Below are 16,821 nucleotides of genomic sequence, written 5' to 3'. Positions count from 1 at the left end.
AGAAGACAGTTCAGCTAATAATTGAAATACAATATCCTGTCCTAAGCATGGTGTCCATGTATCCAATCTACACGTTGTTATTTGTATGAGCATCAGGCTCCTTGCAGAAAAAGTAAAAATGTGCATAGATCTAAAAATGATGTAGTGGCCAGAGGATACAGGGAAAGAAAAATGTAAAGGAATTGAGAATTGTTTTCTAAAGGCAGAAAGGTGTATTTCCTAGTCTTCCATAATCTTAAAATGGCTTCAAAATAATGGTATTTTGATTAAAGATTAAATAGAATGACTTTATGACAGATGTGGAGCTCCTCTGCCTTAGACAGTTACTTGCTTGACTTCAATGTACTGTGAAAATTTTTCTTGCAAGTAAAATAAATATAAAATTAAGCAGGACGAGGCCACAGGTTAGACATGCAGAAAAGGAAGCAGTTGTTGAAATACTTACTTTTTATTTGTGCTCCTTTATCTGAGTTTTTGCCTTGGTTTGGAAGTCAAGGCTTCAATAATGTGTGGGAAAAGCAGGTGGAACTTTAAAAGTAATTTATGGAGAAAAGGATTCAATAGGATGAAGGATGGATGTGGAAATGCCAGAGCTATGTACAGGAATGTTTACTTAAGAAAACTCACTAGATAACATAACACACTGAAAAATTTTACCATTCAGCCACATGTATCTTCAGTGACCACAGTTTATGCACTTCCACTATTGCAAAGGGATCTCTTTCAGAATTCATCTTCTAAATGGTCAAGTGGCTCCAAAAGGAGTTTTATTTTTGTTTTATTTTCTGGCATGCTGTAGCATCCTTTTTGTTCTCTTATTCCATAATTGCCTTATAACTCTGAATGGCAATACTAGTTGATTTTTTTTTGTAGCCTTAGTGAGTGCACTGCAGTCCAACTCATCTGGAGATAATTTTAGTGAAGTATCCAGCTTTTTATGTCTCTGGCATGCACAGCTGAAAACACACGTGATATGTCCTCAACATGTTTAGGCCATAAGAGTTAACAAAATGGAAACCCACTTAAAGACTCTCCCTCTCCCTTTTCTGATCACCTTTCATCTTCCTGTGTCCCATCACCCCTTCCCTTCTCTTTTTCTACTTCCTTCTTTTCTTGCATTCACTGTCAGGAAGGGCCGGCACCGAAGGGCCAGTTCAGCACAACACGACGCCGGCAGAGACTGGCAGCTGCCGTGGCTACAACAGTGAGTGGATTTAAAAATCAAGGGATAGCTCTAAGGATGGGAAGCTGTGTAACTTGACTGTGTAATAAGCTTATGAAAATGTTCCTTGCAGTTTTTGGAGGTGTCCTGCTACCCTCTTTCAGCTGAGTTTCTTAGAAGGGGTCAGGCCCAACACAAATGTGTTCCATAAATGTGGGTCTGAGCTTGTTTACATGGCACACGTCCCTCCTCCTCCTTTATGTAAGTGCAAGCGACAGACTCAGGCCCTGCACGCAATAAGTCTTTGACAGACTATACAAAATGGAAAAAAAAAAAGATCAAATTCTGTTAAAAGATGTGACCGTTTTAGCAAGACAATAGAGCTACGGAGATTTGTTGCAAATCTCCATGAAATTATAAAATTTCCTGATATTTTTATAAGTAGTATAAGGTTAGTCTTTTTGTTTGAGGCACTTTCTGTTTATGTTCCATAATCCCAAAAAGTCATATTACTACCTCAGTGTCTGTATATAGTTTTCTTAATTCTCTAAGTCTTTGTCAGAAAATGGGAGCTATGAAATGAGCACCAGGTCTGGGAGTTAGTTGTGAGAAGTCCTGTTTGTGAAATTGAATTGCCATCAAGAGGATATCTTCAGCTGCTGCTTTATCAAGAAAGTACTCATTAGGAAGGCCCAATATAGACATTTGTACTAATCCATCAACAGATAAGTACAACAGCTAGATAGGGAGGACTGTTCAGCCAAAGACTGAAGTGAGCTTTAAATGCAAACTCTTGATCTAGACCGAGCAGTGAATGTCTTCACCAGGCTGAAGTATTCCGACTGTTCCAGGCAGAAGCTAAAATCCCCTAGATCTGACATAGTTTCTGCTTAAGCATAACTATCTTGAGCTTCTGCTACCTGAACCACAAACTCAGTTATTGCTATGCTCTTTTAAAACACATGAGACATATCAGTGTTTATCCAGCTTCAAAATTAACTCATCTAAATTTATTCCTCTGTAATCAGTTGGTGCTGAATGCGTGCTCTGTAATTGATTGCTGTTTTGACTGTGTTGTTCTGTCTGCCTAGCACAGAAATCTACCTGATTCCCAGTTCACAGGGCTGAGCAGTGTTGGTGGGAGGCTCTAACCAGAAGGCTCAGCAGCGTTAAACAGCCTTGGCAAGGGCTGTACTCCTTACCCAGGGAGTGCTTCAGTAGACAAATGCAGCTGGACTGGGGTTGGAAGGCACTCAGAGAGCAGGGAATGGCTGATTTGTTACCTGCAGCTCAAGTGAGGACCTGTTGAGGGAGGTTTTGGAGGAGCTGGAAGAAAATGCAAGAGGAAGGAGAGCTAGAGGCACCAAAATGACTCTGAGGCTGTTGCAGTGTTCCTGGCCATGGCCTGTTCTTCCTGGCTAGTGCACAAAATGGTTGTTTCTCCCAGACAGTGAAGCTGTGTGCATAGACTGAGGGATGCAGAATTATATCAGCTAAATGCACAGCAGGAAGAGGTTTTCCTTACAACCCACTCGGCCAGGAACAGTCTGTTCCTAACTGAGCCCGTAATTCCGAGGAAGGTGATGGATGAGTGGGTGCAACGCCCCTGGTGTAAAGCAGGAAGCTGGGACAAGGTTCATCTGAGGTTATGTCTAGAAGTGTCTCTATGGAGAAAACTAGAGAGATGGATCAAGAAGCTAAATATTTTTTCAAAAACCTTCAAGACAACAACAATAAAAAATGACCAAAAAGCGAATGGGTAGTAAAGTCAGGATCAAGTCACCATTAATACAGAGAGAAAGCACAGCCATGAAAGGAGAAAAGGGGGAGAGAATTATATTGGCAGTGTTTCCTGGACTGTTGCCTATTCAAGAGAATGAAAATGGCTGTTTAATGTGGTTTTATTTTCATCTGTTATGGAAAGTAGCTTGGAAACCTTTCTAAAAAATGCTTACAAGGAGAGTTCATGTCAATCAGCAGTTCAGTATTTTTGGTTCTTGAATTTAAAGCAGTCAGCAAGGCTACCTGTCTCTGCCATGTGAATGTGTATTTCTTGCAAGTAGTGTGACATATTTGTAGAACATATAAATTCCGTTTCTAGGGCATAATTGAAAATAGTAATTTTTCAATAAACATCATTGCAGAAACCTTTCTTTTCAGCCTGGCCAGCTGAGGTTTGAGGTAGAAATGGTGGATCTAAAGCAGATCTCTTCAGCTTGGTTCATCAGTGACTAAAGAGCACCCTGCATGTGTGGGCAACGTGCCTGCAGCTCTGCCAGTCCCTGTGGGTCTGGGGAACCTCCCCCATCACCACAGGCTGGTGGGGCTGGGGGGACTCTCCCTCAAGCTCTGGCATGACAGCTGGTGTCAGCTTCTTTCCTGCCTTCTGGATGTTCTGGAGGGTTGTGTGTGTTCTCCATACACGCAGGTACCGTGTAGGTGCCTACTCTGCCCACCGGAAGCAGTTGAAGCTTTGTGATGCTCCCAGTCAAAGTTCTGGAAACATGCTCTCCCATTTAGGGAAAGGAAAATTTTGGGGAAAAAAATTTGAAATTAACCTACATTTAGCCACAGTAGTCCATTTACCTGATGTTGCTGGGCTCTGAAGAAGATAAAGGGTTACATATCCAGTATGAATAGAAGGAATTTATTTTACATCTTTGGTTAAAAATTCTTCTTGATATGAGGATAAAGTGAGGTCTAGTAAAAAAATATGTACTTTGTTGATATAGCTGGAAATCAAAATACATGAGAGCAGGAATAAAGCTTATATTAGATAGGTGCCATAGGGTTATTATTTAATGTACTATATGTATCTGGAAACTGAGAAAGAGCAGAGTGGAAAACATATTTCACAGAGTACACTCATGAGTGGAATGATTAATAGATCCAACAGGATTTTGAGGGTTTCATTGAAGAATCAGAACCTAAACCTAAAATGTGTACTGATGTCAGTTTTTACAGGAAGGGATTGATAAAACTGTTTCGTGATCTAATCAAATAACAAAGTACCAAGTTCAACCACTGATGACAGTGGTTCTACAACTCATCTGTTGATACTAATTCTTAGTAATATGACTTTTTAAGTTATCTTCTGCTCTTTATCATGCCTTGGAAGAAACATTTTATATTTTTGCCCCATTTTTCATATTTGAATAATTACATTGGGCTGCAGTGTGAAATTCTTGCTTAACGCATTGGATCAATCTAATGAAATTAATTCGATTTAATGTACTAACCAGTGCTTGATACATTAAACAGTGGTTAATGACAAAATGTAGTTCTGCATGTCTTTCTGTTGCTTTACAGTTGAAAATTGTGTTCTTGGCCTGATTTTCACATGAATGCATGTAAATGGTAACATTAAAGTAAAATATGCAATACTCTTGCACATGCATCACTTACATAGCAGTAGTAGCCATACAGTGCATAAGTAGCATACAGGTAACTGCTCAGTACATGGTACATGTATATATAACTTAGAAAGTCTTGCATGTACTTTTTTTTTTATTACTGTACCTGAAAAGTAAAGGAGAAAGGGAAAGATAATAAACTAAATTCTTTGCTCCATCTTACTAAGCTGTATCTCTCTGCATTTATTTATGGTCCATGTATTTTAAATGCATATCAGGCAAAGTTTTGATTTTATTTTGTTGTCATTGTTTATTTGTTTAGTTAAAAAAAATAGAAAGACTGTATGCTTCTTCCCTCTTCATAATTGCCAGTACAGTGAGTTTCAACTGAAAATTTACAAGCAGTTTTGAAAAACTTCAGTGGTATATCTGATAATATTATATCCTATTTCTGGATCTGTGGAGGAACTTACATACTTCGAATGTTGGTATTGCAACAATAGACTCATCTACAATTACTCTCAAATGTCCAAATATAAAGGACATGTCTCATGGCTCAGTTTTCCAGTAATCTTCTAAGCATTAGGAAATCATCCATTTTTTGTAAACGTTAGAATTTAAATTCATTAGCTGTTAGCTGTGTGTTTAGGCCTTCTTTTTTCTATCTCAGTGAAAAAATTCAAGAGAAATCTGCATCAGCAGTGTTAGGATTTAGGAGAGTGAGAAGTTACAAGTTCACTCTTGCCATATTCTTCACATTGTGAACTAAGTATTTTCAGAAAAAAATTTTGTTTTGCTTCAAAAGAGTCAAGAGTTTGGTTATAGCTTATACAACAATTCTTCTCTATTTCTCGCTGTAGGTCCCTTTCAGTGCTACGATGTCACCCGTTCGATTGCATTCATCCAACCCCAACCTCTGTGCAGACATTGAGTTTCAGGCTCCCCCAAGCCATGTGGCAGACTCTCTGGAGTGCTCTACTGAGTACATGAAGCTTCAAGAAGAATTCTGCTTGATGGCACAAAAAGGTAGCTGGAGATGCCAAGCCTTCCCTGTAGTGTGCTTCTCTGTTGTGTTTCTTTATTGCCCTCACTTAGTTGTGGTCAGGGCTTTCCTTTGCATTGGATGATGCTGTGTAAGAGTTTTTAGCTGTTCAGGTGGCTTACACAAAGGCAATTTATATTAACCTTCTTATATTTTCCATGCATGTCATAAATGTAGAGAAGGGTAAACTCTGAAATTGTTTTCCAAGTCTTCTGAACTGCTTTCTCCATTCTGTAAATGTGACTGAATTTGCAAACATTTTTTTTCCTCAACAAAATGTATTATTTCTTCCCAAAGATGATTCAGAATGTAACTTCTGCACATAATCCCGTGAAATCATTTTTGTGCAATGTTTTCTATGTCAATGGAATCAATGGGAAAAGAGCTTATTACAGGGATGTTCTTTTGAATTGTGATTTTGTTGCCTGTAAGTGAACGGTCCTACAAACTAAAAAATACCATTTTAAGAAGGTTTTCTTATAAGTTTGCTGTTATATAACAAACATAGAAAAAAATGTGAGACTGACATCTTAAAAAATTCTAAACCTGTTTAAAGACCAAGCAATCCTCTTTATTAGTACAATATTCAGTCCAGCTGAACTGATGTTTCTGTTACTCTGAAAAGTACAAATAAAAATCAGAAAGAAAATAAGACACATTGGACACAGTTTTTCCAAATGTGCACCTTTCCATATGTTCAGCACCAAGAATATGCTCAGATGAGATATGTGTGAGCATACAGTACGCACATTGCAATCGCAAGCTGTAAGTGTTTGTACTTAATTTGGCATGGATTACTTGAAGTTCAGGCCCTTGTTTCAAATGTCCATTACTGTGGGATGGAAGTCTCACTTTGTGTTTATTGCTGAAATATTGTAAGAGATGTCAATGTGATTTCTGTAGCCAAGAAAACACCTGTTTTATTTTTTTTCTTTTTGCTTAGTGCATTCTCTTTTGAAGTCTGCGTTTAACAGCATAGCTATAGAGAAGGAGAAGCTTAAACAGATTGTTTCAGAGCAGGATCTTACAGGCCACAATGCTCAAATAGCTCACCTCAGACAGTCCCTTTCTCAGGTATGTTCTTGATTTGATCTCAAGCATATCTATCTTGCCCAGTGCACTATTTCTTTTGGCCATTTCCTTTCACCTCAAAGGAGCCAAGAAAGAGCCAAGAAAAACCCAAGTTCTCAGCCAGAACTATGGCATACTCTGTTATGATGTAAATCTAACCTCACTGCATGTGGAGGTGAAGAATATAATTTGTGTAAGCACGTATCTGTTGTGGTTTTCCAAAGTAAAGAAAAAGGATTTTTATACAAATGCTAAATGTCTTTCTTGGAGCTGTTCCAGCACAGCCAAGGAAATAGTGCTGTTTTTGTAATTAAGTTTTAAATTTTGACTGTATATTGTCAAGTTTGTTTTATATGTCCGTGTCTCTAAATGCAAAAGGAGTCCTGGGTTGCAATATAGTCATGGGTAATTTGGATTTCCAGATACAGACTTCTTAACTCTCCGGCATTTCTCCCACTTAAGCTAAAGGAAAAAATATAATTTGCTTTAGTGGGGGAGAAGAAATTAGCAAAAATAAGTCCTCAGGTTGCAAAATAAATAAATTTTTGAAAAATAACAATTTTTCAAAATTCATTGTCAAGGATGCATAAAAGCATTTGCTGGATTGGTGTGGAGGACTGCATCTGCAAGAAGTATGAGCAGATGTTTAAAGACAAACCTTTCTATAGATACATATCATGTTATGCAGACTGATTTCTGTGCATTGTGATTAAATAGGGTTAGGAGCAAGAGATAAGGGTGGCTATTTCTGGTTATTGACACAAATTTATCTAAGACCTGTGGATATTCATTAGCAATTTGCATGAAATAGGGAATCATGTTTTCTTCTTGGTCCTGGCCTCCAAGGTTAGTTTGAAAGTCACTGTCACACATTAGTTCACAGCCTCAGTGGAGAGGAGGTGGAAAATAGACTGTGACTGGGTTTGTCCAGTCTCGTGACCAGGGCCGAGCTGTTGAAGAAGCTACTGTCAGGTTGCTGTTAGTCATTACCATCCCTCTCTGAGGGATGGCCACTAGGAACATGCTCAGACCATTTCAGAACAAAGCAAAATTGGGTAATTTAAACTGTTCAGTGACAGAATAAATTCACCCATTTTCCTTTGGTCTTTCTTTGTTTTAGTACATTCATGCAATCTATTCCTCAATCTGCAGTAGGGGGAGACAGAAGAAGGTTCTTACTCCATTTTAATTATCCTTTTCTACTGAAACAAAATGTCTCTCTGTTCTGCTTTTCTGTAAGCCTCAGTGTTGGGGCTATATTAAAGTTAAGTCAGCCATGTTCTAGATATGTAGCATATTACACTTCTGGATTTCAGAATCTCACCCACTAGTCTTTCCAACCAACAGATAATGCATATTTGTGCACCCAAATTTATAATCTAGGTTGGACTTTAAAATAGGAGAAAAATTAGCAGATCGCAGACACCAGTTGAATTCTGTTGGTATTTGTGATACTGCAGTGGATCATCAGTTTGAAATAAGTACAAGGGTAAACCTGTAAAACTGATCTGGGTGGGTAGACAATGATACTAGCAATTATGTTGGTTTTACTGGAAAGGAAGCAATTTCTGTTTGCAGCCTCTCAGTGCTGATAACCTTGACTCAGGAGAGGCTGTGTAGTTGTAAACCCACAGTTGCCTCTTTGGGCATTTTGTGGGTGGTTCCCATGTATTGTTCTGCAGTTTCACTCTTTGTTGCTGCATTCACTCCCCATTTCCATAATGTACATAACCCACCAGTACACCTGCCAAAGAGCTCTCTGAAAAACTGAGGTGGAATGCCAGTGTTACATTGTGGGAGAACATCTGTCCCCCTCTCTCCTGAAAAACAGTGAAGGCAAAGTAACCAAAGATGAAATCATGTTGGAGAGGATCTCAAAATAGGTATCTCCCTATAAATGAAGGAAAGGAGGTTCTGTGATTTTTTTTTTTAGGAAATTACTGGAAAGTAAGTTTTTTTCTTCTTCTTTTGTTTTTTTTTTCTTTTTTTTTAAATGCTTACATTTTAATTTTAAATGAAATGTGCAATTTTTATTTTAAGGCTCTCAACCAGAATGCTGAACTAAGGAGTCGCTTGAACAGAATACATTCAGAATCTGTTATTTGTGATCAGGTTGTCAGTGTAAATATTATCCCTAGTCCTGATGAGGTAAGACTTTGGCCTTTAATGGATTTAGAGTACAAACAAACCTTGCTAATTCTCACTAAATAGCTGAAACACACCTGAAAAATTAATGAATTTTTCACATTGGTGAATGTTCAATCATAGAAAAAGTCAGGCCGTATTTCCTTAACTACAATAAAACTTCAGTCTTTTGTTTTCCGTACGTCAGACATGAAAGATCTCAGCTTGGTCTTTTTAGAGGAACAGAGCAGGACTCCAGTTTTGGAATATTAATTGTTGGCTGTGGGAATTAGTGAGGTTTTACTGTATTTGAATGTATCACACAGTAGCTAACCAATTCTGTACCTTAGTTTCTTGCCAAATCAACAGAACAATTAATTATTTAATGACCTGATTTTGCAAGTGTCTAAAGGGCCTCATGTTTAGAATCTTTAGTGGTACTGTTAAAATCAAAAGGTTTAGTCCATGAACCAAGCACTGCACTAATATTTTTGCAACATCTAGTTTTTCTTGTTTTGCTTTCCTTAGTCAACAGATTAAGAAACATTTGTATAAATTACAGTGAGCTTCCCTTGTGACAAATCTGAATTTGTGGACTGTAATATATTACAATTAGTATGGTCACTTTGGCAACCATTCTGCTTGCATTTTACAAAAATGTTTTTGATTTGTCATTTCCACTCTTTTTTTCCTATGCATATGCCATTTCAATTAACATAGTCTTGTCTCCTAGTTATTTCTTCCAACAAGCAAGAAAGGTGAAATTGTTTATTTGCTTTCTGAAAATGTCTAAACAATTTTTCCAAGAATCCAGCATGTTGGAGGCTAGCAACAGAACATAGAAGTGAAGTGGTGCCACAGCACAGCAATCTACAGTGAAGTTCTGTGCAATGACCTTCTCTTCTGTTCTGTATTTTTGTTGGTTAGCTGTTCCTTTTTCACTTGTTCATCATTGTCTTGGTAGAAGTAAGCCTGACAGAGGAAGTTTTTCAAAGTGTCCAGATCTCTCATTCACTTATCTTGCTTGTTTTATATATATCTCTATAGTCTTGCAGCACATAGTTAATGCCTGTGTGAGGGTCTTTTTCAGGCAGGAGCATATGTATTTTTCCAAGTCCCCCTAGTTTATGTGAAACCTCAAAATTTTGGTCACTTCCTGTAATGATTACAGTAAAATGAGACTCGGTTTTCAATATGAGTCATCAAGCATCACAATCCGTCTACAATCTTATAAATCCTAATGGAAAAAGAATGGTGTTTGACCTCTTCGCTTGTTTATGCTTTTTTGGGATGTTTTGTTAGTGCTTTTTGAGGTAAATGTATGGAATAATTCTGCAGAATTAAGATGTCAACAAAACCGTATGCAGGAATTCTGGAATAAGATTAACTGGGATTGTGTTGCAATCTAGAGAGTTAACTGTGTTTAAAAGGGCTTCAGTAGTTTCATCTGTATTATCTCCCAGGGACAACATGCTGTATGAATTAAGGGATTAAGTCCAAGACCTGTTTCCCTCCACAGCAAGAGATCCTGTGGTAAAATGGTACAGGGAGAGCATCTTAATGTTTTTCTTAATGTGATAGCCTGCAGGGTAACATTGAAATCTGGTGTCCCACCCACCCACTCTAGCAGGCAGAGGGTATATTTCACTCTTTAAGCCTGCTGCACTACTGACATCAACATAGCACAATTTTGAATCCTTGACTCTGGTGTTACATTTCTTTATAATAAACCATAGAGAGTTCATTTCTTTTAGTAGTATTAGGTCAGTGTTAATGGCATAATGCAAATGAGATTAGGAGTATAAAAATAGAATAAAAGTCCATAAAAATACATGTTATAGCTATCCTCCTAAATATTCAAACATTTCAAATATTGTTACTAAACTGGTTCACAAGATCATTTATTTGGAAAGTAACTTAAAACTCCCAGACCTTATAAATCTTTATAATTAAATTTTAGTTGTATCAAAGCTAGCTTCAGTGATGTTATTTGTTATTACTAGAGGTAATTTAATCTGAAGTTAATGGCTGAATTTGTCTGACACAATCCAGCTATTGTCCACAAAATCAGTTCTCTGCATAGAGAAGTAGATCTGCAATTTCATGCTGCTAAAATTTGGTAGTAGATGCTGGGCAGGCCTCAAATGAAGACATGTATCTCACTGTTCAAAGTGCTCTTTACTTTTTCATCCTCAGACTCATTTGTTAGGTACACACAAAAAGTCCTACTAAAATGCTGTCTTTACTCTCTGTGCTTGTATTTGGTGTATAAATCTTACTCAGGTGATTTACCCCTTTTACGTGTGTTTCTTTAATACAAGAAAGAATGCTTTTTCTTTTCTGTGCTTTATTTACAGACAGGTGAACAAATTCATGTCAGTTTGCCACTGTCTCAGCAAGTTTCTAATGAAAGCAGGCTCTCTATGTCTGAATCTGTTTCAGAGTTCTTTGATGCACAGGAGGTGCTTCTATCTGCCAGCTCGTCAGAAAACGAGGTAGGCTGTGACAGTGTGTGGCAGCTGTGCTACTGGACACAGGTAGTGCTACCACTAGTGATTTTTTTTTTATTTTTAGTAATGCTAGTTAGAATAAAATGTGTAAAGTGTAGATAAACAAAACTGAGAACACATAAAGTGGTGCAGGAGTTCCCTGAAGTGTAAAAGTGAGTTGGAACTTAGTTGTGTCAGTAACTTAAGTTTAGCACATGTCCTTTCTAGGCTATGGCAGTTCCACTGAAGGATGACAGACAGTTACAGCTGGCTGTGCAGTCAATTAAATTTAGATTTTCAAATATTCTTTATAAAAATAATCTTCTACTACATATGTATATAAAATTATGCTCTGTAATGAAATAGACAAAAAAGTAATATTTCTTGAAAAAACAGTTTTGTAAAAAAAAATTAAAATATTCTTAATGCTGATGAGATTCTTGTTTTGCAAAATGATAGATCAATATTTACATAATTTGTTTGCTGAAACGTAAGTCACGTTTTATTGTTTGGTTCTTTATAAACAGCACAAATCTGACTATGTCTTCTCACCTCCCATGCCTAGTGCATTATGTTATCAATTTCTTTTCATCCTTGATCTTACTTGAACCACCTTTTGCAGATCTCACGTCTGTATTTGGATAATAAGGAATTCAGAAACGTGAGGACAACATAGCATTTTTCTTGACCCTTTTAGTGCATTGGCACTATGGAGAGATTGAAACATTCAGTTCACTTAGCTAATAGTTTTAATTTGATAAAGATTTTTTTTTAATATTTGTGTTTCAGTTAATTATTTTTGTCTGTTTTATCAGTATATTTTATATGTATTTGAGTTAATGGATATTTTATTTATGTTTTAGGCTTCTGATGATGAATCTTATATCAGTGATGTGAGTGACAATATATCTGAGGACAACACCAGTGTTGCAGACAACATTTCTCGGCAAAGTATACTGTGTTTCAAACTTTGAGAAATTACCTTGGTTATATTCATGTACCAGAATTACTGCATGTCAAAAAAAGTCCAACTCAGCTGAAAACAATGAAGTTGGGCTTGCTTGTTCTGGCAGTTATTTGGTTGAATGGAGAGCTCTGTTTTTCTTAGTCTGGTACTTTCTTATGACAATATTTTTCTTCCCTTCCCAGTTCTTAATGGTGAGCTGACAGGAGGCGCGTTCAGAAACGGACGGAGGACTTGTCTCCCAGCTCCCAGCCCTGACACCAGTAACATCAATCTGTGGAATATTTTGAGAAATAACATTGGCAAAGATCTTTCCAAAGTATCCATGCCAGTTGAGCTAAATGAACCTCTGAATACCTTGCAACATCTTTGTGAAGAGCTGGAATACAGTGAACTCTTGGACAAGGCTGCTGAAACAGATGATCCTTATGAGCGCATGGTAATACATTTAGTGTAGCACTTCTTCTGGCTGTGTTAAAAAGGGAGCTGTTGAGTGGGGTCTATGCAGGGTCCTGTCTTTCTCCTCCTGGTCACAGACAACAGACCTCCCTGCTGGGTCACAGAAGGGTTGTGAACAAGTACAGGTGGTAGATTTGATCTGAGCAAGGCTGCGGGATGTTTTTTTTACCTCAAACCAAGTCCTGCAGTTGTAACTCATTTATTTACAATTGATCTCATGCTCTATGACTGTAGATATGGGCATTGGCAGTTGCTAATTCTGCAGCATCCTTTCCTAGCTTTCAGTGGTCAAATCCAGCACCCTTCAAGAGTTAATCAAGTCTGTGGCTGCATTATGATCAATATAGGTGTGAATAAGATGTCCTCCCAGGCAATTTCTGAGAGAGAAGTTTCAAAACACCAGAACAAAGTTGGCCTGGGTAGCCTGACTTCAGCCCCCTTGTAAATCTGTCATCCAGCATGCTGTGCTCAGCTCTCAGGGTGCTTTGATCTGTCATGTCTCCTTTTCCTCAGAAGATACAGGGAAAGGCTGGTAGGGAAAGTTAGCAGTGTTGTTGCTGGAGATGTCTGCTGTTTCTTGCCATGTTTTGGCAGCACTGTGGATAACTGGGAGGAGAGAGGTTGCCTTTGGCTGTCACACAATCACACACAAGTCCCTGTACTACTTTGTTCACAAGGCCTGCAGGAGAGTGAGGAGTCCTAAACACTGAAGAAATTGAAGCTATCTTGAGAAAGGGAGTTAAATTATTCATCCTCACATTCTGTTTTCTTACAAGACTCAGGAGGTGCTCATAGTGGGCCTCTTCCAACTCAGAGTATTCTGTGATTCTGTCCCTCACAAGAGGAGGGAGATTCTGTAAGGAGTAATGAGTAAAGCAGACTGATTGCTGCCTTTGTTGAAAAGTCTGGAAGGTCAGTATTGAAGTAGTAGGGAGAATTTCAGAAGAAGAAGCCATGGTGCAACTGAAAGCTTCCTTGGAAATGTGGATTCAATCCCCTTCTCTGCTACAGATGTCTACTGCAGTACTTAGGAGTAAGTACTTAGGAGTAAGCCAAATCTTTAAACAGCAGCCATAAAAACGCAAACTGCACATCTGACCTGAAGCATATGGGACTGCTTGGAAAAGAGCTGAATACCCAAAGCTTGTGGCAGGAATGCTCTATGTTTCTGCTTGTTCACTGTGCTCTGAAAGAGCAGGACTTGGCTATCTTCGATAACCATCCAAAAGTAGTGGAAACCTTTTTTTTCCACACTGCTCTCTATATCACAAGGATAGTAAACGCCTTTGTTTCTCTGCAGAGTTAACAGAGTTAACTTATAGTTAACTATAGTTATATAGTTAACTTATGGTCTTATAGTTAAATTGCAAAGAAAGTTGAAATTAATCTGAAAACAGTTTTAGAGGAATGAAGGTTTTTACTGTTGAAGAAAAGCTTGTGAGAACAGTGTTAATTTTGTTGATGCTGCATTTCTGAATAATACAACATGAAAAGAGAATGGAGCACCCGTTACACAGTTGGACAAAAAAAAAGCACATAAAACCTCAAATGAGGGTTGTGTCCTCATTAGCAGGAGGAGGGGGCACCTAGTTAAGATTTGCCCCATTGGTAGCATATTGCCAATAGCTGACTCATTTTTGTGGTGTTTTCTGAAGTTTTGTTTGGACTTCTGACTGGCTGATGTGATTTTTTTTTGAACTCTGAAAATGAGACCTTGTAAACTAAATAATCATGGCATGCCACTTCACTTACTACTTCCAGTCAGGCCTGGCTTAGAGATTATTAAATTGTGGTTGGACATATAGACAAGGGGGCTGGCTGTTAAGGCTGCATAGGTGTGGAAGATTTGGAGATATCTCTGGGTTAAGAACATGCTAAGTGGGAGCTGTTTATGTTTGGCACTGAATAAAATAGTTCCCATAGTAAAACGGCATGTGATATTGTAATCAGAATTTATTACATAATATTTATTCACAGGAAGCAGGACTAGAGTTGGGTGTGTTTCAGGTCACTAATGTTAAGCCTGGTCAAAGGCAGAAAAACTGTGTCATGTGTAGGTTGTCATTTTAAGGGACTGTTGAAAGACTGATTGAGGCCATGAAGAAAAATAAATTATATCAACAGAATAAATAAAGTTTATACTGGTTCTGGCTGGGATGCATGGTGTCGCTTTCAGGTATGCTTCATTATTCCAGTTGTCACTCTGAGCAGAATGAGCTGTGTGGTACCACACAGTGATGGCACATACACAAGAGTGTCTGCCTGTTCTCATATTCTGATCTGTATTTTTACAGGTTCTCATAGCTGCCTTTGCAGCATCAGGCTATGCCTCTACGTACTTTAGAGCAGGAAGCAAGCCATTTAACCCAGTGCTTGGTGAAACTTATGAATGTATTAGAGAAGACAAAGGATTTCGATTTTTCTCAGAGCAGGTAAACCTTGTTTTTAGATAGACACTCCTGTTTAGATTTATCTTTTTTGCTCTTCATTTTATATATAATCCCATTTCTCTTTCTACTTAGAATGGTTTGCTTTCTTAGAAGTAAATAAATATTGTTAATATGAATGGACTTAATTAAGGGCTAGAAGGAATGCATCTTTATAGTAATACATCTTTATAGTAACTGTTTTAAGTACAATCACTTAAGTTGTATCTGTTTTCATAGCAACATGAGCTATTTAGTATTTTCATATTGCAATAACAATTGTACTGTCTTAGGAATGAAAATTAAATGTTTTTGACTCAACCAAATTGTGTTTCAGGTTAGCCACCATCCTCCCATTTCGGCCTGTCACTGTGAATCGAAAAACTTTGTGTTTTGGCAAGGTATACTTTTTATATCAAAAGCATAACTCCTTTTTATTGTCAAATGAAAACTTGTAAAAGCTGAGCTTTGCATTTGGAACTTACTCAGAATTTCTATACTTATTATTTTGAAGTGACATATTATAAACTGATGATCTGATTTATTTTACTCCAAATTCTCATTAAGAGTGAGCTAACATATTACAGCTTCCTCTGTCACTTGCAGCCTGTTTGTACTCTCCCATTTAAAAGGTTTTTACCAATAAAATTACTATTTCTTACAAACACAAGCAGTTATTTTTACAGTTGAAAAAATTACTCTTTCTTTCCTTGTACCTACTGGTGTATGCCTTTAATTTGTATTGAATGTTTGCACAAGACATTTGACAATCATGCAGCACAGACACAGTTCTTAATTAAACTTACATTTATTTTTTCTGACCTAATGTAATTTTCTAGTATTTTTTTCTTTAGTATTTTCATGGCAAATTCATACTATCTACTGCCCTGTTTTGAATTGGGTAGTGCAGCACAGATGGTCTGGTGCCACACAGATCAGTGCAAGGGGGAGACCTTGGTCATTTCAGTTTTCTAAGTATTTCACCGTTATATTCAGATATCAGGTGGAAAAACAAATTCTGGGGGAAATCAATGGAAATTCTGCCTGTTGGAACCTTGAATGTGACTCTTCCAAAGTAAGCTACTCTCTTCTTGTTTTCAACCTTTGGTGCACTCCAGTCTGGGCTGCCTTGTGCATGGGGTTGGGGTAAGCAGACATGATGTGGATTGTACTGGTGAGGGTTTGTGCCCAGCTTTAATCTTTCCTTAGTGTTCATCTGGGGCTACTGGAATGTTTTTGAGCCTGAAGATCCATTTTTGGTTTTGGAGGAAGAATATGCACTCTAGAAAGTGATGGAGAGAGAGAGATAGAAATGTTTTGGGAGAGGGAACACATGTTTTATGTGTACAGCAGTGATGAGCTGTTCAGAACAAGGCTGCAGTGCAGGACCGCCAGCAGCTGGTGTTGTCCTAAGGCTCTCAGTGTCTTGTTGTTCCCTCAGAACAACGAGATCATGAAAGGTCTTTTTTCAAAATGTGGATAAATCGATGTATATTCTCCATAATTTGTATGGAGATTTTGGCAGAGTAGTGAGAAGCAGTAGCTTCACCACCAGTGAGATTAGTTGCAGCTTGTGAATCCTAAGATTATGCCAGGAGTGGATACTTTAAACATGTCTTCTGGTTTTGTGGTGGTGTTCTTGCTCCTGGTACATTGCAGCCAGCCTTTCTTTCTGCCTCTACCAATATAGCATCACTTCACCTCTTTATCCATCTCATAAAATTGAAGGAA

The 16,821-nt window shown here is 37.9% G+C and overlaps 1 protein-coding gene across 1 annotated transcript in view; it reads left to right on the top strand.

Annotated features, from left to right (window-relative positions):
* Positions 1 to 16,821, top strand: part of OSBPL6 (oxysterol binding protein like 6) — a 92,133-nt gene that overhangs the window by 64,104 nt on the left and 11,208 nt on the right. Inside the window, exons 11-20 of the mRNA XM_058809120.1 lie at positions 1,130 to 1,204; positions 5,376 to 5,541; positions 6,501 to 6,631; positions 8,669 to 8,776; positions 11,110 to 11,247; positions 12,105 to 12,192; positions 12,391 to 12,644; positions 14,959 to 15,096; positions 15,428 to 15,491; positions 16,087 to 16,165. Coding sequence (XP_058665103.1) covers positions 1,130 to 1,204; positions 5,376 to 5,541; positions 6,501 to 6,631; positions 8,669 to 8,776; positions 11,110 to 11,247; positions 12,105 to 12,192; positions 12,391 to 12,644; positions 14,959 to 15,096; positions 15,428 to 15,491; positions 16,087 to 16,165 — 1,241 coding nt within the window. The remainder of the gene's footprint in view (positions 1 to 1,129; positions 1,205 to 5,375; positions 5,542 to 6,500; positions 6,632 to 8,668; positions 8,777 to 11,109; positions 11,248 to 12,104; positions 12,193 to 12,390; positions 12,645 to 14,958; positions 15,097 to 15,427; positions 15,492 to 16,086; positions 16,166 to 16,821) is intronic.

The sequence above is a fragment of the Ammospiza caudacuta genome, chromosome 8, assembly GCF_027887145.1.
Source record: "Ammospiza caudacuta isolate bAmmCau1 chromosome 8, bAmmCau1.pri, whole genome shotgun sequence".
NCBI classification, from domain to species: Eukaryota; Metazoa; Chordata; class Aves; order Passeriformes; family Passerellidae; genus Ammospiza; species Ammospiza caudacuta.
The sequence above is the reverse complement of the archived record's forward strand: the minus strand, read 5'-3'. Positions and strand labels throughout refer to the sequence as shown.